This window comes from Ruditapes philippinarum, unplaced genomic scaffold (assembly GCF_026571515.1).
Source record: "Ruditapes philippinarum isolate M1 unplaced genomic scaffold, ASM2657151v2 ctg5_1_1_1_1, whole genome shotgun sequence".
Taxonomy (NCBI): domain Eukaryota; kingdom Metazoa; phylum Mollusca; class Bivalvia; order Venerida; family Veneridae; genus Ruditapes; species Ruditapes philippinarum.
In genome coordinates, this window is record NW_026851646.1 from 336409 (window position 1) to 364316 (window position 27908).

The following is a 27908-nucleotide window of genomic DNA, read 5'->3' on the forward strand; positions in this document are numbered from 1 at the left end:
TATGTTACATGGGTATAATTTCATTTATGTTATGATTATTTATGCCAGTGGTATTTTAAAAACAATGTCATTGTAATTCTTAATCTATATACTTAACCTATGGAAAAACAAATCTGGAAAAGGGGAAATCCCTCAAGAGAAATACATGTAGATTCAAAAAATTTTATGTGAAAATTGCAGACTTGGTTTATTTGAGTATCTTAAACCCCTTGCACCAGCTTAAGCAGTGATTTAAAGTTTTACATTTATAACCAATGATTCTGAAAAACTAGAAAAACATAACAACAATAAGATGAAAATAGCCATGGTTATTTAAAACTCAACCATGGTTGTTGTTTTATGCAGGTAACTACACCAGAAAGCTTAAAGGCTGCTGCAATAAGAATTTTTCACAACTCACGATTTCCAAATCTTTGAAATTTATTTGAAATTTTTTTGGCAAATTTATTCCCTGTCATTCTATGTTTATGTGTACCTTTATGAGATATATATGCCATCATCCTGACACATATGCATTAAATAATACACATACATGTGGCTTTTTCTGACATTCTAAAGCACTAATGAGGCAAAAAAAGAATTTTCTATGACAAATTTTGAGTTTTAAGAGCCGTTCTGCTAAATTTCAAACAAAGTGAAGTTTATATAACTCTGTCAAGAAAAGGAGGCGAACAAACTAATATTGCGGCAGCATTTCCTGGTGTCAGCACGTATGAAAAATATAACTGTTAAATGATAAGATCATACTTGTGCGTGATGGATGAACGGTGAATTTTGAATTTTCGGATAGATTACAAAAAATCTAATTTAAACTTTATAGTAATATGACAACCATATGGTGTTTTAATTTATTACTAAACCATGCCAAATCTTCTTTTTTCTGATGGTTAAAATTTAATGCAAAAATAAATAAAATCAAAAAGAAATGCTATAGTAGGACACATAATTTTACTATATGTCAATTTATGTATGTATTTATGCAAGTTAATGCAGCTGTAAAGTGTGCAGTATTGTCTTATATTACAGTATCTATATCACTTTTAAATACCTACATCCGCTTGTTTTTACTATGACATTTGGGATCATTATTTCTGCTTTAATAGCATTTCTGAAATTACCTGTTTTTTTTTTGTTGTTTTTTTTATTATTAATTCTATTTGGCTACTATTTAAATTGTAATTTGAAACATAATCAGTTGTTGTTTTTTTTTCTCTTTCTTATTTTTCATTTGACTATAACTTATATAAGGCGGTCATGGCAGTAAAGTTTTTAAATTAAACATCATATTTATTTGACAAAATTACAGATGCTGAAAAAGATCATTTTGTATACTAACTATACTAAGGTATCGTAGGTGATCTTCAAACAGACGCGGAAAAATAACTTCTTCTAAACATCTATCATTGAAATTTGTGAAATTAATAACCTTATTACAGCGATACCATCAAAACGTGATAAAATCTATCTCAAAAGTGAAAGTCTGTCTCAGCGTCCTCTGTGCTTCATAAAGTATATCAAACTTTATTATCTATTAATACACCGTAGAACTTCATAAAATGTTTCTTTACATCAATTTGGGTTCATTAAACAACTTTGGTGTCATTATAAAACTCATTTTTATTTATAACAATAATTGATGTGATTTTCTTCTGAAATTTCAAATGGTGACACATCTCACCCATGAATTTTTGTGAAATTGTTAAATCTACCAGAAACAACATGCTGGATAGTAAATCATTGTAACAATACTTGTATATCATGTTTAAAATAGTTACTTTTCAACAAATCAGCTGGAGGTAGGAGTCTATTTAGGGCAAAGTCATAAAAATTCATAAGCCTTATGTCCAAAAAGAAGCTGTTAATGGTCAAATCAGAAAGAAACTTATTACCTCGGATAAACAGCAAATGGCTCTGGTCTCTCTACCAATGTGATTGTGATAATTTTTAAACTTAGTTTGTTATATAGGACTTACCCTACAAAATGTGATTGCCATAATTTTTATAATAGACTTATCCTACAAAATGTGATTGCCATAATTTTTATAATAGACTGACTTATCCTACAAAATGTGATTGCTATAATTTTTATAACAGACTTATCCTACAAAATGTGATTGCCATAATTTTTATAATAGACTGACTTACCCTACAAAATGTGATTGCCATAATCTTTATTATAGACTTACCCTACAAAATGTGATTGCCATAATTTTTATAATAGACTTAACCTACAAAATGTGATTGCCATAATCTTTATTATAGACTTACCCTACAAAATGTGATTGCCATAATTTTTATAATAGACTTAACCTACAAAATGTGATTGCCATAATCTTTATTATAGACTTGCCCTACAAAATGTGATTTGCCATAATTTTTATAATAGACTTAACCTACAAAATGTGATTGCCATAATCTATATAATATACTTACCCTACAAAATGTGATTGCCATAATTTTTATAATAGACATGCCCTACAAAATATGATTGCCATAATTTTTATAAAAGACTTACCCTACAAAATGTGATTTGCCATAATTTTTTATAATAGACTTACCCTACAAAATGTGATTGCCATAATGTTCACTATAGACACACCCTACAAAATGTGATTGCCATAATTTTTATAACAGACTCAACCTACAAAATGTGATTGCCATAATCTTTATTATAGACTTACCCTACAAAATGTGATTGCAATAATTTTTATAATAGACTTGCCCTACAAAATGTGATTGCCATAATCTTTATAATAGACTAACCCTACAAAATGTGATTGCCATAATTTTTATAATAGACTTGCCCTACAAAATGTGATTGCCATAATTTTTATAAAAGACTTACCCTACAAAATGTGATTGCCATAATTTTTATAATAGACATGCCCTACAAAATGTGATTGCCATAATTTTTATAAAAGACTTACCCTACAAAATGTGATTTGCCATAATTTTTTATAATAGACTTACCCTACAAAATGTGATTGCCATAATTTTCACTATAGACACACCATACAAAATGTGATTGCCATAATTTTTATAACAGACTCAACCTACAAAATGTGATTGCCATAATCTTTATTATAGACTTACCCTACAAAATGTGATTGCCATAATTTTTATAATAGACTTACCCTACAAAATGTGATTGCCATAATCTTTATAATAGACTTACCCTACAAAATGTGATTGCCATAATTTTTATAATAGACTTAACATACAAAATGTGATTGCCATAATCTTTATTATAGACTAACCCTACAAAATGTGATTGCCATAATTTTTATAATAGACTTGCCCTACAAAATGTGATTGCCATAATCTTTATAATAGACTTACCCTACAAAATGTGATTGCCATAATTTTTATAATAGACTTACCCTACAAAATGTGATTGCCATAATTTTCATGATAGACACACCGTACAAAATGTGATTGCCATAATCTTTATAATAGACCCTTTCATTTAAGACCGTATTCAAGTTGTCGCCCTTGGATGACGTCATTGGGGGATACGGTGGACAATGCTGATAAGATTAAGTACAATAATAGAGGGATATAAAGATCTTAATCCTTTCTCTTTTAAGATTGGCAGATAACTTGCTGGCTAATTAAAGTAATGCTTTCTCGCTAATTCCCAGTGAATGTGTATATATAAAATTATATGATATATTTTGACATATAGGTATGTTGGGTTTTATCATTTTTCTCTGCTTTATATTGTAGAAATATAGTTCTATTATTAATACCCGCTGTATCTTTTTGATCCATATCTATTTGTTAATTACTTTACATTCACGTTTTTGCGCAATTTTGTCACATTGACGTTGGCGTCCTAACGGACGTGACGTCATATATTTTGTACGTTATTCTGATGAAGACAACAGTCGAAACTAGTTAAGATTTTTTTAAAAAAATATGTGTTGTTTTGGTGTATTTTAACTGAAGATTGGCAGATTGAAATTTCCAAAATTTTGTGTAATTGAATAAGATATTGCATAAAAAGGATGGTGAAATGAATAAATATGTTTACTATAATAAGGTTAACGATTTGTTTTAATAGTAGACCATATTCCTGCATGTGTAACTGATCATGATTTTTGTTAGATTCTTAATAATGAAAATTTTACCATGCAGTTAAATCGTACTAATTGCTTATACCAGAGATATAGATAATGTATCTATGTCTCTGCTAATATACAATACCCAAAAGATATTTTGAGTTTCAAAAATGTAAGGATTCTGTAGTTTCGAAAAACGGCTGCGTAATAATTAATTGCAAGATACTGGTTTATTAAAAATCATTTTGATTTAAGCATTACTAAGACAAAGAAAAGAAAACAATATAAATCTATGTAATTTCAAAAAAAATGTAAAGGCATAAAAAGTAAAAATTCTTTTGAATGTACATGACTGTATACTATTTGTGTCGGCAAAAAATGCACTCTCAAAAATCGTACATCACACCAATATGTTTAAGCTGGTAAAGTAATATTTTCATCTTGATACTTTTTAATTCATAATCTTTTTTTTTATCAAATATTTATAAATAAGTTGTGAAACACGTTCACAGAAATTCGTTATTAACTGAATTATAATTTTACGTATTTTTGACTATGCCAGTTGGTAGGACTCTTGATCGAGTATCATCAAATTGGTAAGGCATGACCAATAAAGTCCCTAGGATGATCCATAACAAAATTCGGACCATAAATATTTTGACAACTAACAAAAGTGACGTAATCTGATGTTATGTTATAACTCTAAAAAATGAACCCAGGTGATTTATGATATCACAGCCAAGTGCCGCTGGTGTATACAACAGATGCACCCTGTTAATTAATATGTTACGGCCTAGTGGCGCTTAAATATACACATCTATTTATCTATGAAATAAGTTACTGGGAAAAGGTCTATAAAGAATAGATTTTTAATATCAAAATTATCTTATTATCGTCTGTTGCGAATCTAAAATTATAAGTCAATGCCACATGGTTTTCGTTCTTTCCGGAATATTTATAAAATTATATCCTTCACTGGTTCTTTGAAATATTTTTTTATACGGCATAATGAAGTATTGACAGAATGCATTCTGTTTTTGTTCTATTAAAGCTTGAAAAACAATCGTTAAAAGACATTGGCAATCTTATTTTCAGGTTTGTCACAAATACGCCGAAATTTTCTAAATGACAGAAAATAACGCAAAAATCTATATAGCTAGAAAATGGCCATTTAAATTCATAATAGGCAATTTCAGTTTGTATGGGTGTTTATAAAATATTAAAATTTGATTTAGTTTCTAGCTTTTTATCTTGGCATTAGAGAAATCTAGATCTAATAAATATATTCACTTTGAAATTTCGCAGTTTCACTCTGTAGCGAGAATTAATCTCAATTTTTGTTTTTTGTATTCTTTTTCTATTTTCTTGATATTAAATTTATGTATGCATGCGTAAATTTTTACATGTTATAATCATAACTATTTACGCATTTAACTTTTCAATAAGCTAACTGTCTATGCGGCATGCATAGTTTTATCCCCCATTTACGTCACATCCGGTAAGGGAAGTAACTCTTCCCTGACTGTTATCGCTTAAATGAAAGGGTCTATAGACTTACCCTACAAAATGTGATTGCCATAATTTTTATAATAGACTTACCCTACAAAATGTGATTGCCATAATTTTTATAATAGACTTACCCTACAAAATGTGATTGCCATAATTTTTATAACAGACACACCATACAAAATGTGATTGCCATAATTTTTATAATGGACTTACCCTACAAAGTGTGTTTGCCAAAATTTTTATAACAGACTCACCATACAAAGTGTGATTGCCATAATTTTTATAATGGACTTACCTTACAAAGTGTGATTGCCATAATTTTTATAACAGACTCACCATAAAAAATGTCATTGCCATAATTTTTATAATAGACTTACCCTACAAAGTGTGATTGCCATAATTTTTATAACAGACTCACCATACAAAATGTGATTGCCATAAATTTTACAATAATTTTTATAATGGACTGACCTTACCAAATAAGGTTGGGTTATTTTTTATACATGTAATGTGTTTGTGATAATGGACTTTCCCTACAAAATGAGACTGAGATAATTTATAATACAGTTATTTCAATAATATTTGGATTTCAGCATGAAAATTATAGGTGTGTATCCAACAGTATCAAAAGCCTGTCCATGTACTTTTGGCATCAGTCATGTAACAAAGTCAGCTCTCATCAGCAATACAAAATGATATATTATCTTCACAAAAAAATAAAACAAATGAAAATTGATTTCTTATCAATAACCTATTTAATACCCCCAAAATGAAACACACACAACACACCTCTTTCTTCTGATATGAGGCAATGAATTTCAATTGAAATGGGATGTATGTGACTGTATTCCTCTACAGAGAGAAAGAACTTTTAGCATTTAATTACCATCAACTTAATGTTATACTTGCAACAAGCTGTCATAATTATTTTCATTGGAAAATATAATGCAATGACATTAAAGAAATTTAGTGCCAGTCAGTTACCAATTGATGGGGAATTGTCTGTAACGCCCACAACATCCTAGTACTAACATATAAAGAATTTGCTTGGTTTGGCAGGTATATTCCCTAGAGCAGAAATTCTTCATCATAATGTCAAAGGTATGTTTGTACTTAATTAAAGACTTAACTAGTCCTATTTTCATGCCCTAACTTAGGTCAGAAATGTGGAATGTCATACACTGACAAATGTGTAGACTCTTTTAGCCTGACACATAGTGGAATGTTGGGGACTGCCAATATTTATAATGGACTGACAAATAGACAAAAAACATTTTCATTAGGATCCCTCTGTATGTGACCTTGAGCTCTGCCAGCTGAATTTTGCTGGTAACATTCAACCTCACAATGGTTAACATTTGAGCCAAATTTAAATTAAAATCCCTCAATGCATGTAAAAGTATGTATAACAATTAAACAGATTTCCCAGTAAGTGCTACAGCCATGGTGGGTCTTTAAGCATTAAAAAAAGAAAAGAAAATAATACATTCCCAATTAATATTGTCATGCTTTCTTAATGTCAGCAGACATAAAATAATAAAATAAAATGCCAAATGAAATATTTAATTCATTTCATTACTTAAAAGATATCAAATATACATACTCCTGACCTTTTTACAAGCCCCTGTGGAAATTTGTTTTCTTGTGCATTACTTGTCACCACTCCCAATAACCAATATAATTCATAAAGATTGTCAGGCTTCAGAAAAAAAAGAAATTAATTTCAAAGAATATTTCAATATGTAATACCAAGGGTCATAACTATTGGAAGAAGTATTGTACCATGGGTTTTGCCCCTTTATGTGGATGACACAGACCAACTCCCCACACTGCTAAAAATATTCTACTTTTCATAAAATCTAGTATCTTATGGGATGACCCTGCTGCACAGCTGCATGTTCCTGTCTAACTTAATGCATAGAGGGGCACCTTCTGGAATTTTTCTTCATTACTCAAAGTTAAAAAAAGTTGCCTTGGTGTTCATCAATCTCTAATTAACCTTTTCCCTTATATAAGCGTGTTTCGACGGCTTTTTGCCCCCCCCCCCCCCCTTTTTGAGGCCTCAAACAGTGAAAAAATGCCCTATTTAGGCCCCAAACACTGTTTTTCGTTTGAGAAATGTTGTTAAAAAAATTGACCATTTTTTCGGCGCCGTCCCCCATCCAAATATTACCAACGCTGAAAAGCCTTTGACTCTATCTCAATCCCTTGAGAAGTGGCAGCACTTTGAAATAAATTTTGATGGAAAAATTCGAGGCAAAAAAGTGATTTTTTGGCAATTTTGAGATGTCCCCTCGTTGCCATGGTAACAGGAAATTTAAGACTGAGCATGTCGTTACAAAGGCAATGGTCCAGTCAACATTTGTGCCAAGTTTGATTAGTATTGAAGCATTTTTCATAGTTTCATAGCAGTTTGAACTTGTGAGAGGAGGCTTTTCAGTGAAAATTGCCATTTTTCACAATATGCTCATGGGGGAAAGGGTTAAAACCCCTTCAGAAATTAATGTGTAATAACCTTCAGGCTTCAGGTTGGTACCAGCTGTTTAAGGGTTGGTTCCAGGAGCTTAAGTGTTGGTTTCAGTAGTTTAAGGGTTGGTTCCAGTGGCTTTAGAGCTAAGATCATGCAAGGTCACTTATATCTAATACACAAAGGGAGCTGATACCAGGTGACTCGAATATGAACCTTAAAATTACATTAAAGTAACACATCAAATATTGAAGATAACAACATTTCAGGTATGAACTCACTAACAAAATATAATTAATGATACCCATTAGCATATTTTGAGTCACAATGTCAAGATTTAGAGTACTGTCACCAGAATAAAGCCAGGATCAAGCTGTGATTTCACGGCTGCTTCTCAAGTGACAAAAGAGGGAGCCAGTAATATGTAGTTATCATAAATACCTCAAATATAGAAACATATCTATGCATAGTGCATGTTGATTTAGTATCTGTAAGATAAATAGCTTTTATAATGTAAGTTATGCTGTTTGAAAATAATTAATTCATTTTCATCTCAAGAAAGTGTCAACTTCTCTTAAACAGTAATTTTAAATTCCTATCAGCCTTAACCATGGCAACAGATAAAGTGTTAAAATTCAAAGTTCTGGTCATGCTTTCACTAATGTTCTCAAACTGAGACAAATTAAACCCAAGATTGTCTCAAAGTCTTATGATATTTTTACTCACCTGAAAAAAAAATCTCAAGTTTGCTTTCACTAAAATTATTCTGAACATAATTTTTCTCAATTTGAGACTTTCTTACTTTAAAGACATAAGCATCTTTCTCATTCAAGACTTTCTTATTTTTTAAAACATAAGCTGTCAAGCAGCTATCTTGGTTTAAACATATTTCAATTTACATTTTGCATGATGAACAATATTTACACAATACATTGGGCAGGGATTGGGCAGAAAGCTATGAAAGCTTACGAGTGTCCTCTCCTGAGCAACTATCTTTAAACTTCAATCAAATTTCTAAATGTTGATATGACTGAAATATACAAAATGTGCATTTTTCTTTAACCCTTAGCCAGATAGCAGTGATAAGGTTTTACCCTTGACACCATATTCACCATAAACCTGAAGGACCCGACATACCGGGACTTTACCAGCAATGTAGAGCCAGGATAGTCTGTAGCACAATGCAATCTTAATAAGATAATTTTGGCTTACCAACTTGAAATTCTTATCTTGATTTCCCCTATATTGATAAAGGACCATTCCAAAAATGAAACCTGGACAAGTCCATTTAAGAAATTCAGGAGGTAAAGGGTTTAAGCCAAGCTAAATGAACAGTAAGACAAGAACATTATACATAACAAGCATTGCAAGGATATCCACTAAGTGTTACGATAGTGCTGCATTATGTCATTAATTATTATATACATGTAATCTTACATGACAATAATATATACATTAATAAATATATTTTATAATTATGTATCCAAATTATACAGTTGTAAAACAATGTGGAGCTAAAGTCAATGATTATAATGTAAATTAGACAGGTACATGTATTGCTTCAATCTTTTTCCTGCCATAAAATAAATCTTCATTATCCCTTTGGGTTGAACAGAATTTTTCTATAAATATAATCATACTTAAATTAATCAACAACCGTTTACAACAATGTAGATCAGAAAAGGCAGTTCTTCATTCTTGTTTTTCACTATTTTAATCTGTATTGTTGAATAACTACATTTTGCATAGATGTCATATTTAAATGTATATGAATGTGAAAGGTGGTATCTTTAAAGAAAAGGTTCGCTAACAATTTTTTAACAGTCTTTGGCCTAAATAATTGGAGTAAATTAGAGTAACATTGTTCTACATAATACATCTGAAGGAAACAACAACAGTTTCTTGGTTTGAGATATTTTTATACAACTGACACAATATAAAGAAACAAATCGTGGATTTGATAGAAACCGACGCAGCGTAAAAGAACACGGAATTCTAACTTCCTTTCCGAGTGTCACATCTGTATGCGCAAGTGTTAATGAATAATATATCCAACTGAGAAAATAAACCACTATCAAGACATTTAAAAAAATATCATTAACTTGTCACATTTTAAAGTTCACCAAATTTTCCATTTCAAACAATTGTAAAAAGTGATTACCTGTTCTTTATAACTGCTTTAATGCACGCATGTGATGAGAAAATTGTTCATTTTTTGTCATCTTGGAAGAAGCCTTGTCACTCACAAGTTTAAATGGATTGTATTTACGTGAACTTTAGCTTGTACCCTTTATATTGTTCTTTTTACATCATGTCCATTTTTAGACATGGTGTCATAAAAAGGACTGGTCAAATATCATTTCTATTTTGACCCGTACCTTAAAACTTGCTACCAAATGACATTTCAAAATTTACACAGAAGGTGCCAGATGTGATGGCACTTTATGAAGATATTCTGCTCTTCTGTAAACTTTTTTAATAGCTTAAAAAATAAAAAAATGGAAATAGATCTAGTAGAATTATTAAGATATCAGAAGAAGTTAATGTACTAAATTATGTAAATAGGATAAAATGTTGGAAGCTGACTAAATAAACAACTTTTTTACAGCATTCAGAAGACCTTTAATAAGTACTTGCAAATAAATAATTCAGTATTTCTAAAAACTATAATATTTTTTAATTCTTAAAAATTCAATGTTTTAATAAGGCTCTATTTCTATAAAAAGAAAAAAAGAAATATTTTTTCAGTATGTCTAAAAATTTATGTGTAATTTGGATTTCTAAAATATTTTAGGATTGTTAAAAAAAACTTAAATATTACAGAAAACTCAGAACTTGTCTTTACACTAAGATATCATTTTAAATAGTCAGGAAACCTTATGATGAACTTCAGTTGACATTTACATTCAATAAGAGGTGGTATGAATCCTTAATCTAATAACTTGACATAAGATCCGTTTCAGTCATTTCTTCAAGACATACAGACGGGCACATACAACAATACCCCCTACACTAATCATATATTTTGTATCTAGGGGCTATAATATTACCTGTCAGTATGTATCAATATTAAAACTACTTGACACATGGCCATAGATTATTGACCATGTTCTCATAAAAAGGACTACAATATTTAAACAGTGAAATTTGAATATCTTGTACAGTACCACATTTTGATTAGTTTATAATTCAATAGGGCCCTTCAAAAGGTCAGGGGCCCTTTCCAATATTTACATGTGCCCTCAACCCAATTCCTATTGTGTGTTCTAAAGTTTATTAAATTTGATTTTTCCTGTTGTTTAATAATAAACACTGTTGAAAATGGTTTGAAGGGAGAAAGATCAAATATTTAAAGAGACATTAGAGTGAGGGAGCAAAGTGGCTCGGAAAATGTTTACCTTCGTGCTTGGTGACACGTCAACAAGGCAACAGTATGTGCAATATTATCAACAGTTTCTGGACATTATAATTATACCGTTTTATATAAAATTTTCAAGAGATTCTTTGCAAAGAATTTGCTTAAAAGATAGTAAAAATTTTCTGTAAAAGTCAGCATTTTCACTACCTGAGCAAATTTGGTTTTCAAACAAATGTATCAAACGTTAACACAAAACTTTCTGGTAATAGTAAACAGTTAACTACCTGGTATAAGTATTTTGTTGTCCAAGACAATCTAAATCTTGTTACAAATTATGCAAATAATAAGCTTGTATTCCATTCTTATTGTTCTTGGCAACTTCATGACTGACTAAATAGCTTTTTTCTATTTTTCTTATCTTTAGTGCCAGATTCATATCGTGCATCATCCTGTAGCTGTTGACCTGTAACATGCTGAATATTTTAAAAGGACTTGTTCGACTTCCATTTTTGGGACTGTCCATTATCAATTTTAGGGATATCAATTTGAATATTTAAAGTTTGTCAGCCAACAGTAAAGAGCCTGGCTCTATACTGGTGACAAAGGCTTAACGCTTTCAGTTCCAGCAATTTAAGGGTTAACAAAAAAATTTCACATATTTGTAAGTTTAAAAACCACTTACTTAACCAATCAGAATGCAAAAATATTAAAATACTGAAATAGTTAGGCAAATAGTTGTTAAATTTGGTTCTGTATGAAATTTTTTCTAATATTCAGTTCTTTATGAAATATACTAATATTTGGGAAATCTCAACTCCTTGCATGTAGATGGCCTCAGAATCTACTTGTGTGACCAGTTTAGACCAAGATAAGCCAGCACACCCATGCAGTCTTATTATGATCTGCACTGTTGGCATTTCATTCATTATATAGTTTGAAATATTATTTTCAAAATATGAATGGTTTTTGTTCAATTAATAAAAGGTTAAAATAGTGGAATAGTTCAATAGATCCTTGAAAAAAAATCTACATAATTTAGAGAAGCTGCCATCACTTTTTGTTTTCTTAATTCTATAGATATTACTATATATATACATACTAAGAATTTATCCAACACAATCAACATGGCATGGGAGAGAATACAGACAGTGACAGAGACCATATATGGTAACTATAGGAACAATCTCTCTAGATTTACCTGCCTCAATATCTCATTCCTAGCATGCTTGTAAGCACAATGCCAATATCTAATATGTGTCTTACATTCTTCTTACCAAGTACATCTTGCCAAGTTGATCTTCTAAAATATCTGATGTTATCTGTATTCTAAAATTACAAAGAATATTTAAGAATTAAGAATCAAACACTATCATCAAGAATTTTAAATAAAACAAAGAAACAAAGATCACCACCAATGCTGGAGATCTATATATGGTAAAATGATAAAATCCCTGCTATTATGAAATACCTTAGTCCTGCAGGTACGACCATTATCTCCCCTAATAGGTTTTTCATTTACAGCAGGATTTAAATGACAGTTACATTAGTGTTGGCACATTTAAATAGGTAGAATCTATTGCTGACAGCAAACTACAGGTTGTGAAACATCTACATATTGTCCATTCGTTCAGCTAAGAAAATGGGCATCAAGTAAAAAAACTTTCAACTGGTATGTTCTCTATTCTCAGCAGGACTTTTCATCCATTCAAATCCAATTATAAAAAGAATCAATGATTTAATATGAGTAGTGGTTTAGCAAATTTAACAAAATATTCATATGCACTACGTGAACTATAATAAATGATAAATTTATCTTTTGCAGGTGTAAGACCTATTCTTGGGTACCATGGGCTCTCTTAAAGGACACTTTAACCTTGTCGCTGTTCCCATCATGCACTGCAGTTAAGCCGATAAAATTTTGTCTTGATAAATAAACGATCCTTTAAACTGAAAAACCTTTGAATAAATTTGCATTTCTTATTAAGTAGAAAACCTAATGTTTGCAATTATACTCGAATCGTCAACAATTGTGTACTTGCACCCTGTTGCTATGTTTTTGAGTCAATTTTAGAAAAAGGGGGTAAATTTTTCTGCAGGACTTGTCCTATTTAAGAAACATTCAACTATCTCAAGAAGGCCTATAATCTCTAGCTATATTTGATACACTATCTTTAAGTTTTATCTTATAGAAGGACACTCATATCTTTTTTATTTTGATGATTTTTTGTTGTTGTTTTTTAAATATTTATGTGAAAGTAACGACAGTTCACCTGATTTCGTACTTAACTCTGCAATTTTCAAAATTTGTCAGCTTTGGTGTAATAAACTTAATGAAATTAATAATAGAAAATACAACAAAATGGTCAAGAAATCACTGTATGCTCCATGGAGCTTTAATGAAATATTGTTGATTTCCCTTTCAGCTGAATCATTGTCCAAGATACACACCTTAAGCATGGATTTGACTGTATTTGTTGATATATGTGACAATATAGTATTTGTTTATATACATGTATATTTCTCCTAATAAATCAATACAATACAAAAATATGTTACCTATTCTTTATAAACTTACAAAGATATTTTGGTTCTGTTTTTTCTTTCTTTTTGCCATAACCACTGAAGCACTGCATTGTCAAATATGAGTAAAGTTCTGAAAAACAACATAAGCAGAAACAATTAATAAAATTACAGTGAAAACATATATAACAGAGATTGATGGATGGATGGATGGATAGATTTTTTTATTATAATATTTATGTAACATGGTCTCAGGCTTCATATATAAAAACATGTACAAGATTTACAGACAGTTCACCCCTCAGACATGTAATTCAACCCAGACAACCCTTCAGACACTTCACCCATTTTTTATGAAATCTAAATGAGACACTTACCCCCTTCCCCCATTTTTATTATATGTTTTTTTTAAACAAATGAATTAAGGTGAAACATGTGAATTGGAGTCACTGATGAAAAGAAACATTCATTGTTTTGACATATCTTTTATTATGAATGTAGACCATATAAAATACAGATATTGTCTTTTCCCTAGAAAGACTTAACTACAATGGTATTTTTGAAATAGCAAATAAATATCATCATTAATGTAGATATTTTTTATAATATATCATTAGTACATTAAAATTGAAATGAATTAAAGATTTAATAACTGAATAAAATGTCATATCTTATATAAGTCATTTAAAGCATGTGCACATTTGTCTTTGATGGCGATACACACTTATTGAAAGTACATTGATATACAGTCAACTATCGTTATCTCGATATCGCTTTTCTCGATATTTCGTTATCTCGATGAACTTTTGAAAGTCCCGATTTTCTTCCTTATTTATCTATATTTGAAATATTTGTTTATCTCGATATTTTTATTTCGATATTTTCAGTTACTCGATGTAAAATTTCAGCCCCAATAGTTATTTTCACACTATTATTCTTTGTTTATCTCGACTAATAATTTTCTTTCGTCTGTTCCTTCAGACGTGTGAAAAACACAAACTAGACAATAATTGCTCAATAGCCCGTCACATAATGATGATTATGTTTATAAAAAGTTAATCTGTTTTTATAAAAGTTAATCTATTTAGCGTGTTGATTGACTTATGTCCAAAATGAGTGAATTTTACGTTCTTTATAAATATTCGAACACTGAATCAATTCATTATGACTTTAAATGTAAATGAAATAGTAAAGGTATAGAAACGCTATCGTTGCAATATTGTTTCACAACATCACCACTAAATCCATCAGCGGTGGAACAATCTTGATAACTAACCCAGGAGGATATTTGGATCAACCACCCTGAATTTTTTTTTTCACTATGTTTGTGTTTTTATCACAGACACCCGTATTTCCGCTGGTAAACATCCGCTAATGTTACTTTGTTAAATATTGATTAGGCCTATGAAAACAAGACATCTGGATATCATAGTTTATTTGACATAAGGTATGCACATGTCTTTTGTAAAAATCAGTTTCTGCCTTATATGTTTATCTCGACATTTCGTTATCTCGATATTTTTTGGACGGTCCCGATGACTTCGAGATAACGAGAGTCGACTGTAGTTTATGTTAAAGGTCACAGCAATTTTATACATTTGTAGCTGTTTATTGATATCTTTTTTCTATATGTATGTCAAGTTTAATTGTTGTAACCTGGAACATACGTCCCAGTTGTAACATATGTTAAATGTTGTCATGTTGTATGTTTAGTGTAAACTGTCTTTCATGATGTTTAAGTACATGTAGATCTATATTGAACATATTCTGGACTTAGATCTTAAAAATAAAGAAATTTAACAAACAATGGTTGCTTTTATGATGAAATATTTACTTTAAAATAATATTGGACAAGGCGTTAACTGTCTTACTGACATTCTGATTTTTATAGACACGATCATAGGCACTCGGTTCCACAACTTTCTACGATTTTTAATTTCTTTAATTTTTTTTAATTTGTATATATACAAAAAAATTAAAGAGAGAGTGCCTATGGACACGATAGTTTATCGTAGGTTTCCCGCCAAAATGTCAAAACAAATAATACCATTACTTCCGGTCTGCAAAAATGTTATTCGTAAACTCTTGTCCAAAACTCAAGTCAATTTCGCTTACTGGCTTGATTTTTTCCATTTATCACATAACATACCTCGTTCATTTTATAAGATGTGTACCTGAAAACGTATATGTAAATAATAAATATGACAAGAATTTGTAACTTCCGGCCAAAGTGAAAGCGGAAGTAGAAATGAAAATAGAAAGAGTCGATTATAGAATTTGACAGAGAAGAAAGAACTCATGTAAACATCATAATTTGTTCTTTAGTAAAGTATTTGAGTGATATTTTGATCATATTTTGGTCCATAGTTTGTTGTTTACTATGTTGGCAATGTAAATATTCGTGTTTTAAGGAAACTTTAATTGTAATCGTTCGATATTTAAGCTTTCGAACTTGACAATTTCGCAACAATCTGAAGTGGGTGGGGTAAAATACCACCTGTCCATATCTATCTGTACATATTTCTTAAATGTCCAGTGGCTTTATATGTTTTCATTAGTTAGTTTGTTTTGTTTGTTTGTTTGGTTCATTGAAACGCCTTTTCACAACAGTATTTCAGTCATATAGGCGGGTAAAAGATAAAAAGATAAAGATATCCTAAACTACCAAAGCCTAAAGAATTAATACAGCACAGGTCAACTCGGCCCTCCAGGCCTCGATGAAATTTTCAAAGGTCACTCCCCTATAAATTTACTTACCTTTCATTTTGGGTGAGAGTGTTTGGACGAACTACCGGTTCGGCGCACTTACCTTATATGTGGTTTCGGCGAACTAAATTTATATAGTGCAAAAAATATCTATTGTATAATGTGCACGTCAATTACCATAGGTCTTAATGTGGTGGTTTATCACACATTTTCATGCAATTAGAGACAAGATATTGAAAATTTGAACCTATTATTTATTATTTTCTTTAGTATAATAGCTCTATTTACATAAAACCATATCACAATACAAAAGATCTCAGGTTACAAACAAACAACATCATAGAGATATATATATATATATATACGTAAATAAGTAAAACCTGAAAAAAGAATAATGATATAAAATTTACACAAATATATACACATTAAGTTAAGCCTGTAAAATATGAAAACATTTTTCATTATCTATGTCAAACTATAAAAGTATATTCACAAATGGTAAAAGCTGAAAAAAAAGAAACAATGTTTTAATCAGAATGAAATTGACATATATACACATAAAAATAAAACCTGTAATAGAAAGAATTAACAATGTTTTTTTTTATAATCTAAATTAAAGTATATACACAAAAACAAGACATACAAAAAAACATAAAAATCCAAAATAAGAAAAATCCATACTATGATTTTGTACGTAATAACACATCTTTTTTAAAATCTTTATTCATCTCTATATAAATAATTGACACATGCATAGTATTAAAGAGAATACACCATGATTTTTACGTAATAAACAACAACAATAGATCTGCGTTTCATGGAGAGTCCTATGTTAATCCTAAATCCTAGGACTTATGACAAACTTTAGGAGAAAAAGTTTTTGCACTTAAGACCGTTTCAAGTAACTGTCCTATCTTTTGTCTTAAACTTAAGACTTATGACCAATTTGCTCTCCTGAAAAAAGTTACAAAATACAATGGCACGCGCATAATCCCGGATTGGATTTACTATGTAATTGATTATAGCAAGTACAAAAAGTAATGTATTTCCCTCTTATCATGTTGAGTGAAAATATATACCATATTTCACGAAAAACGATAAAATAACCGTTTTATTAAATTTCATAGTAAAAATGTTTACGAACCCCCTTGCTTGCTACGCAACTGCAATTGTACATCGCGCAGTAATATTATTATTTATAGATGCGTCTTGTTTTGCACGCGATATTTGACGCTAAATTGTGACGTCATGTAAACAACTCTTTAAACGTCTTTACAGCGTTAATGACTGAAATAAAGATATTGGTGGTCGGATTTTTTTTTTCTTAGTTAGACCATTATCTATCATTCTAGATAGTTTTCAAAACAAAATTCAACAAAAAGATGTTTGATTTTGGAGTGGTTTTGACTTAGGACAATCTTAAGATACCTTTACAACACTCCTAGACTTAGGACTGTTTTTGGTCATAAATATAGGAGTCATAAGTTAGGACCTTTTTTAAGACTTTCTTTGAAACGCAAAATTGTCACAATTTTTATCTTAAGACAAACTTAAGACTTAGGACTCTCCATGAAACGCAGCCCTGTTTTTATTCTTTATGCATCACTCTATATAAAACTGAAAAATCGTCTTCATAAATTCCGTTGATAAAGTTGTTGGATCCTATACCTGAAATGTGGCTACATAATCTCAGTAGTTGGGAAGTAGTCATCTCATCACTTTTGTACTTGTCCCAGGGCGTCAAATAAGGCCCCATGGATGTGGGCGTAAAAATTTTTTTTTTTCATCAAAACTCATTAATCAAATAACGAACAAATCATTATCAAAATAAGTATAATAATATAGACATACTTGTACAATATATTATACTCATTAATGACATTTGCTTCATAATTTAATTAACAATGTTTGAAGACAGAGTACATTTTAATATAGTTTTCATCACTGATCACTCAATGAAGCTGATGTTATTACATTCTGCAATCCTGTCACTAATCAATGACACTTATTTTTGACAGAGATAACTTAGTTAATACATACTTTAATGTTTGATATATTATACAGCTGATGGCAATGAAGAATTTACTTTGTTTCTTCATTTTGAATCTGCACTTTTTACACAAATAAAAGAACTTCCACTTGAGAGACCACAATGTAAAATTTCCAAGGGAAAACCCTGATGTCACTTTCATACTGCACCTAAATGAAGAGCTTGAGTGTTTATAAACTGCACAAGTAATGTTATTTTCAAGTTGATTTTCTCAGTACTGTTACTATTAAATGCAAGAGAACTACCACTTTATATGTCTCAAGAATTTTAATTACTGCATTACAAAACAATATGCTGTCTGAATGAAAATACTGACACAACCATTTTAATCAAATCAGTGTAACATGCTGCGAAGAAATATACCCAGAAAGATACATAAAATCATATTTTTGTGTTATTCTGAACCCGATTTGATGGAAAAGCATTGGAATTATTATTATGGAAAAACAGAGTTAGCTGATGACCTGCACACAAGTTATTGGTCTAGTCCTACATCAAATAGAACATTAATCTCGAAAAATTATTTCCAGTTCGGTCATGTCAAAAAACCTCAGTGGTGTCCCTTTAAAGCCAGTATATTTTTAGACGTATAAAAAACACTTAGGAGGAATTTTGGTACTTAAGGACTTTTTTGTACATTATTGTCCAAAACTAAAGACCAAAATGCATTGTTGTCTACAATGTATATCATTTATTTTTGATTATTCTATGTAATGTTTAGAAAAGTGATTTTTTCATTTTTTGACTGTGGAAAATGTACATGTTGATACATAAACACATTAAAAACAAAATAAATTCAATTTAAAAAATTTATGCGGTGAAATAGTTTATAACATGGCCGTAACATTTAACCTCAAAAGTATAGTCAGAATCATTTTCAAATATCCATTTATAACATAAAAATAACATTGAAACTGAAGTTAATACATGGAAAATCCAAAGGGAATTTAGCAATATTAAATTTAACATTTATGATGTGTTTTAGATATTATGTAGAGTAATGTATTACATAATTTTGTTCCTGTAGAAATTCCCTTAAATTACATATAAGTAATGATTTTAACCACAATACTTCACTCTAAAGTTCAAGAATACAAACATGATATTGCCAATGTAAAAAATAAACACACAGTATTTAAAAATATTTGATTATATTTGCAGATAATATTTTATAACAAAAGATGGCTGAATCAAAACCCAAACTGGATTTGAATAATGTTGATATGAGAGGGAGTAATGATTACGAGAACAGGATTGACAGATTCAGCAGGGGGATGTCCATCACTCGAACTTTCAAAAGGGAACCAGACAAGAGGTATATGAAACTTTTGGTTTTATTCGTTAAATAAAGCATATTATTATTTCAGACACATTAAAGAATGACTGTCATGCATTTTTGTCAAGTTAAAAGGTTTGTTAAAATAAGTTTAATGTAAGAAATATATAATGTGTATAAAGTCTGTATTAAAACTTTGTTGTCACCGTATGGTGTTTTGTGATACTAGTGTATAAGTTTTGAAAATAACTCAACATAGCTTATAGCTCAGTAGGTAAAGTATTATAGTTATTAAATTAAACATTATATGTCTGACTTAAAAAAGGTTTCCAAAACTGCAAATATAAATAAAACTTAAATTGAGTAGACAAAGAATGCCTTACAATAGTCTGTAAAAAACATTTAAAGAAAAGAAGCAAGGGAGTAATGAAGAACAGTTGAAAAACAGCAAGTAACTAAAATTTATAGACTTTGTCCTTCATGAGCTTCATATTTGTTTTGTTTCTTTAAAGTGACATGTTTCCTTTGATTGTAAATACCACATTGTGTATGTCAGTCAGATTATTCAACTCTTACTCTTAAATGCTAATACCCATATCACCCATAAAGAGCCATGTTAGTATGTAGTATATACATGTAGCCAGGCTAGCATGCACATCAAGTCACCAGTGTAGAACCAAGGTAGCCTGTTAATTATGTCACCTGTTAAGAGGGAATCAAGCATGTACATGAAGACAGGCTAGTGTGTACATCAGGTCATCAGTATATAGAGCAAACCTGACATGTACATCATGTCACCAGTCTAGAGGGAGGCAATAATGTACATCATGTCACCAGTATAGAGCCAGGATAGCATGTGCATCATGTCACCAGTATAGAGGCAAGCTAAGCCTGTTCATCATGTCACCAGTATAGAGCCAAGCAAGCCTGTTCATCATGTCACCAGTGTAGAGCCAGGCAAGCCTGTTCATCAATGTCACCAGTATAGAGCCAGGCAAGGCCTGTTCATCATGTCGCCAGTATAGAGCCAAGCAAGCCTGTTCATCATGTCATCAGTATAGAGCCATGCAAGCCTGTTCATCATGTCACCAGTATAGAGTCAAGCAAGCCTGTTCATCATGTCACCAGTATAGAGCCAAGCAAGCCTGTTCATCATGTCACCAGTGTAGAGCCAGGCAAGCCTGTTCATCATGTCACCAGTATAGAGCCAGGCAAGCCTGTTCATCATGTCACCAGTATAGAGCCAGGCAAGCCTGTTTCATCATGTCATCAGTATAGAGCCAGACAAGCCTGTTCACCATCTGTCACCAGTATAGAGCCAGGCAAGCCTGTTCATCATGTCACCAGTATAGAGCCATGCAAGCCTGTTCATCATGTCATCAGTATAGAGCCATGCAAGCCTGTTCATCATGTCACCAGTATAGAGCCAAGCAAGCCTGTTCATCATGTCACCAGTATAGAGCCAAGCAAGCCTGTTCATCATGTCACCAGTATAGAGCCAGGCAAGCCCTGTTCATCATGTCGAGCCAAGCAAGCCTGTTCATCATGTCATCAGTATAGAGCCAGGCAAGCCTGTTCACCATGTCACCAGTATAGAGTCAGGCAAGCCTGTTAATCATGTCACCAGTATAGAGCCAGGCAAGCCTGTTCATCATGTCATCAGTATAGAGCCATGCAAGCCTGTTCATCATGTCACCAGTTATAGAGCCAAGAAAGCCTGTTCATCATGTCACCAGTATAGAGCCAAGCAAGTCTGTTCATCATGTCACCAGTATAGAGCCAGGCAAGCCTGTTTTATCATGTCACCAGTAATAGAGCCAAGCAAGCCTGTTCATCATGTCATCAGTATAGAGCCAGGCAAGCCTGTTCACCATGTCACCAGTATAGAGCCAGGCAAGCCTGTTCATCATGTCACCAGTATAGAGCCAGGCAAGCCTGTTCATCATGTCACCAGTATAGAGCCAGGCAAGCCTGTTCATCATGTCACCAGTATAGAGCCAGGCAAGCCTGTTCATCATGTCACCAGTATAGAGCCAGGCTAGTGTGAACATCATGTCACAAGTATTGAGCCAGGCTAGTGTGTACATCATGTCACCAGTATAGAGCCAGGCTAGTGTGAACATCATGTCACCAGTATAGAGCTAAGCTAGCATGTACATCATGTCACCAGCATAAAGTCATGCTGGTGTGTATAACATGTCACCAGTATAGAGTGATGCTATTATGTACATCATGTCACTGACACCAGTATAGAGTGATGCTAGTGTGTACATCATGTCACAAGTACAGAGCCAAGCTAGTGTGAACATCATGTCACCAGTACAGAGCCAAGCTAGCATGTAAATTATGTCACCAGCATAAAGTCATGCTGGTGACCAGTATAAAGCGATGCTAACATGTACATCCTGTCACCAGTATAGAGTGATGCTAGTGTGTACATCATGTCACCAGTACAGAGCCAAGCTATCATGTACATCATGTCAACAGTATAGAGTCAAACTATCATGTACATCATGTTACTTTTTTAAAAATAATTTAAAAGACACTTATTTTAAAGAAAATCAACATTTTTATAATGCTTTGACCCAAGAGACCAGTTATTTATCTTAATTCATGCATTTATATCAACAAATTACCCATGGTTGTAATAATTTCTAGAAATGGGAGGTTTCCATATTAAGAACAGTAAAAATGTGCCATTGTTTTGTGTAAATTAAATGTTATTGTAACATGAAAAATTGATTAATTTATATTGAAGTTATAATTTCTTTTTTATGCTCCATCCTTAGGGATGCTATTAACATGACCTTGATTTATTTTAATTGGAGTTGAACTTCCATTTGTTGCTTCCTCAAGAGTGAAATTTAGACCATTACCTTGTGAGTGAAATTGTTGTGCAATTTCCTTGCAGCGAATACAAATGATTGTATGAAATCCCTGTAATCATTTTCTATTAATGTTCTTGTTTTTATGATGTTATTAACCATTAATTTATAATGTTAGGAAGTCGGCTAAGTTATTCTGGTCATTTATTTGTCTCCAGTCTGCGGAAGTTACTCTGCGGAAGTTACTCTTTTAAGGCTTCTGAAGTCATTGTTTCCTCGCTGATAGAGACCTTGTCAGGGATGTATTGTTTGTCATATACAACAGCAGTTATTTTAGAGGACCATATATTGATGTTTTAGATAGAAATCTATTACATTGTGCATGATGGAATCAGTAGACCTGATTGATTGACATATAAAATGTATTGGGAGGGAATTGAAAGTCACACAGTTTGAAAATGGAAACAAGTGAATGGTGATATTGTGTGATATAATATTGTGTGTAGTATACTTTATTTATTTTCATATAAGGATGGAAAAATACTGTGGATAATTATTTTATTGGATAATTCTTTGATAGTGATAATTATTATGTTGTAATGATAATCTTTATATTGGATTACATTACGTTTGTGATTTATTAGATGATTATAATTATAATAAAGCAGTGTTCAAAGTAGGGTTTAAAAGTTTGATCAGGCTGTGTAGATGTGCAGGCTGGCCTTGTTCTATACTGGGGGCAAAGTCTAATCACTTTCTGTTCTAGCAGGTCAAGGGTTTTGCATTCAATGGGTTAAATGGTTTCATTATCACAGTACTTTGGATAAAAGGTTACACATAACCTTTATAAGTTGAATTATTCAAATTTGATGGACAGTAAAAAATGTAATATTTTCAGACTGTTGAATTCTCCTTTTCTAAACCTGCATTAACAATTATTGTTGTTGGACATTGAGTCGAATGGTCAGTTGTCTCTCATGCCGCTGATTGAGAAATAATGTAAGATAAGTAGCAGATTACTTACAGAGGGGCAATTACTGGTTACTGGTTAGTTATCCAGGAAAGCCGGGTTTGGTGGATCATAACTGCCAATATATAACCAAAAATGTGTGTGAAACATAAGTGTAAAAATAACAGAAAAACAAAAGATAAATTTTTGTTGTTTTAACAGATTGTAATAGATTGAACCAGGAAATATACACTTAACTACCAAAGGAAGTGATCCAACATATTTCATATTTAATGTTACATCCAGCATTTTTGTTTTTAACTTATAAAAAGTGAAAATGTTTCAGATAAATATGTGACATATCCAATTTACCTGTATTGGATCATTTAATTATGTTGTCTGGGATGTTAATTGTTTAATGAACTTTATATATATTGGATGATGTCTATAGTCAATAAACAATACAAATTGTCTCTGAATTGTCAGTGTGGAATTATGTGATCTACAATTACCAGGAATTATTTTAATGCAAACTGGGAATATAAGACATTAATATTTAAAGCTCTAATAATTATATTGATTCCCTGCAATTTTCTTTTCTGCTTTGATTAATTTGATACTGCTTTTGATCTTTGGTTTTGCATTGGATTAATTATTGCTGACTAGGCTTAAATTGGAGAATTGAGACTAAATCCAATATTCAGGCTGTTTTTGTGGAGACTTTTAGAGAATGTTTAATTGGTTTAAAAATTCAGTGTTTTCTGAAGTATTTTGACTTGTACAGGAACAAAATGATAATGTTTCAAGGTGAGAATAATCTTCTTGTCAAGGTCATCAAATCCTGATAGTTGTTAATGGGTAGTGAAAGTAATTCACTGCTTTACATAATTGCCTTCTATCTGTTGAGTAGAATTTTATTGCTGATTTCCTTAATTGAAGGTCAAGGTCAATGATAAAGTATAGACATTAGCTTTTTTTCTGGGATTTGGCAAAGAATAAACTGTTGTTTAATTGTATTTTGTCTGTTGCTATGCATACAGAATGTAATAAAGTCAACCATCTAATGTAATAATTACAGCTTAAACTTGTTCAGCATTGCTACAGTTTACCATGGGTCTTGTACATTTATTGTATAGTACATTGTACTGGTCAATTTAATGGGCAGTCCTATAATGTCATCAGTAACCTGCAGAAAATATAGTCTTGTATTTAAACAATTTCAGACACTTTTTAGCTCCTTGTGGCAGCCACAGTATATCCCTGCTTGATTGTAAGAGGCAACTAAATCAAGGGTTCGAAATACTGGAGTCTGTGCATCTCTTAGCTCCAGCAGGTGAGGTGGTGTTGACCCCTGGTGTTGCTTTATAACGCCCTAGGTTAGCCAAAATCATCTTTCCTGTTTCAGCGCTATATGACCTATACTGCGTTGGTGCTCTGTAAAACGTAACAAACAATACAATCGGACACTTATTTAAAACCTTGTCCTGTAACTCACTTATTCACTTGTGTTATACAAGATAACATGACTGTGATCCTAAGAGGGCTCAAACTCACAATCCCTGGGTTGAAAATTGTAATTCTGAGCACATTCAAAGACACTTAGAAGTGCCATCTCTCACCTTCCAAGGGTAAATAAATTGATAATTTTGTATTCTTAGCCCTTAGCTTATATAATCTCAAATTTCATTTCCACATCTTCTAATTAATTCCTTTAGTGAAAATCCAACTTAAATTGGTTAAAATTTTAAAGCAGAAAATTACTTGGCAATGGTTCAAAATAAAGTCAGAATAAGTCTTACTGCACTGTGTTTCATAATTATATATTTGGGAAAGTTTAAATATTATTGCAGACACACTTGATTTATGTATCAAATAGTTCTTGTTTCTTAGAATAGCCTTTTATAAAACTGTTCTAGTAAAGCTTTCAGAATCAAAGGAACCTTGTATGCTTATGAATGCCCATTTTTTTCAGCTGTTTGTTTGTATTGGCTGGGATTTAAACTGCATACTATTTGGCTGTAAAAGGTTTTGGTATCTTCAGTATCATGTTATTTGGCGTCTATTAAATGGACCATCTATTTAGTAGTCACTGTTTTACTTTACTGGGATTTATTTAGGATGTTGATGTCCAAGTCTTCCAGATATGTTTTTACTAAGATATCTTATTTGCTGTGGCAATTTACTGAAAGCGTTGTCAAGACTTGGCACATTTAATTTGATTTGCATGGAGCAATTTGAATATTTGTATTTGTAATTCTCCTTGTGGAGTTTAAGGGATTTCTACAAATGTAAAACAATATTATTAGAATATTATAAGGCTGATTATCTGAGATATGATATACCTTGGTGGCAAAGACATGATTATTATGATCAAGAATTTGGAGTCTTAGTTAACAAATCATCTGCTGAATTTCTTGACTTGCCCACCTTTCATTTTTGAAACTCTCTATTATCAATATTATTACCAAGATGAAATTTGAAGTTGGTCAGCAAACAGTATAGAGCCTGGATCAGTATAGATGTGCAAACTTGCCTTGCTCTCTACTGGTCACTAGTCCCAGCATGGTAATTAATGTTTAATATAAGGTAACTATATATTTGGTTCATTGCTTAGTTGCATGGCCAAAGTTTACCAACTCTAATTGAATGATAGTTAATACTGTACATGTTTTATAAAAGCTAAATATCTCCCCTTGTTTAAGTCCCCATATTATTAAAGAAATTGTACATTGAATATGCAATGAACATAATTATATACTACATGAAAACCTTGCTATTGTTTAGAAAATAAAACAAAAACATTCTGATTGATTTGGAGACATTCTCCTTCAGGGCTAGAATGCTAGTGCAGTATTTTTTCTTTGAAAGAAAACCTTTGCTTGAGTTAATTGTAAAGACAAGACTTTGTCAATATGTAGTGTCAGAACACTGACTGAGTTAATTTCCTACTGATAGAATGTATGGAGGAAACATCCACTTAACTGGAAAACAAATATTCCTTCAGACTTATTTGGAACTTTTTTCTGTATATGTGTCTATCTTTGTGATGTAATGATCAAGATACAATTTTTTACAATTCACTCAATGACTTTTGCACATAATGTTGTTTGTTATCGTTGCTATTTCCCTGAGTTTCTTGATATATCTTATGAATTTGTGATAATTTGATAAGAAATCAATACAGATGAAATGAAAAGATGACATTTTATAACATTTCATAATTATGAAGTAGATCAAGTGGGTTTGTAAATTATAGAGTAATATACGGCAGTTTTGATACCTAATATCGAGGATATTCTTGAAAAGGTGTGAAGATTAATGAGTGTATAGTTTCTCCAGTAAATTGTTTGGAATCGGAGAAAACAGCCTTTTACGGTCTGCTATACAAACTGATATCTGCAGCAGACGACAGTATTGTTGCAACATGCAGTGAAGATTCCGTAACCAATAATTGCGAGGACTTTTTTCACTTATGGACATGCGAATTATAAGAGAATTATACAAGCCTCTGTTTCAAAGAAATGCCTTTTAAAGGGATATCGAGTCCCAGTGATTTTGTTTGTTGGAAATGATGAAAATCATGTGTAAGATAAAAAATTTTAGTTAATTGGCTGGTGATGTAACACTATTGCTATTTTTGTAACATAACTTAATTGATTACTTAAACTTGGATTGTATTGCTCATGCAAAAGGTATTGTGATATTTAAAGGTGTGTGTCTTTAACGTTTTACAAAATGTAGGTGCAGGAGGACATGAAAGTGATCATGTTATATTAAAGAATTATGCGTGATTTCTAATGTATGAATGAACAGCATTGTTCATAATATACTTTAAAAGCTGGCACTGTTATGTTTTATAAGGGAAGAATAAGGCGTGTTCCTTACAAAAATAATTGAATAGATGAAAGTGATCTTTGGATTTTAACATTAAATGCCTTATTTTGTATCAAACAAGACAAACTGTTGAGATATATTAACCAGTGTTCAGGAAAAAAGGTAACGGGGAAAGTAAAAGGAAACATGTTACGTGGCAGAAGATTTAGTTGTGGATCTACTAAATATGAAATCTCTCCAATTTACAGAGTGTTTGTCAACAGAAGCCTGATGCTGGAGAAGGTCAAGTTCTTCGGCTTTGATATGGACTACACACTTGCAGGTATGGAAATTTTCTTCTTTTATGATGTTTC

The 27908-nt window shown here is 31.5% G+C and overlaps 1 protein-coding gene and 1 long non-coding RNA gene across 3 annotated transcripts in view; one reads left to right on the forward strand and one right to left on the reverse strand.

Annotated features, from left to right (window-relative positions):
- Positions 1-15895, reverse strand: part of LOC132731353 (uncharacterized) — a 94243-nt gene extending 78348 nt beyond the window's left edge. The window contains exons 1-3 of the long non-coding RNA XR_009625879.1: positions 15787-15895; positions 13971-14048; positions 12594-12721 (exon numbers count right to left, since the gene is read on the reverse strand). This is a non-coding gene — a long non-coding RNA (uncharacterized LOC132731353). The remainder of the gene's footprint in view (positions 1-12593; positions 12722-13970; positions 14049-15786) is intronic.
- A 241-nt stretch (positions 15896-16136) lies between these two features.
- Positions 16137-27908, forward strand: part of LOC132731416 (cytosolic purine 5'-nucleotidase-like) — a 94022-nt gene continuing 82250 nt past the window's right edge. For both annotated transcript variants that reach the window (XM_060717632.1, XM_060717701.1), the window contains exons 1-3: positions 16137-16215; positions 19833-19986; positions 27804-27877. In XM_060717632.1, coding sequence (XP_060573615.1) covers positions 19853-19986; positions 27804-27877 — 208 coding nt within the window. In that variant the 5' untranslated portion in view covers positions 16137-16215; positions 19833-19852. The remainder of the gene's footprint in view (positions 16216-19832; positions 19987-27803; positions 27878-27908) is intronic.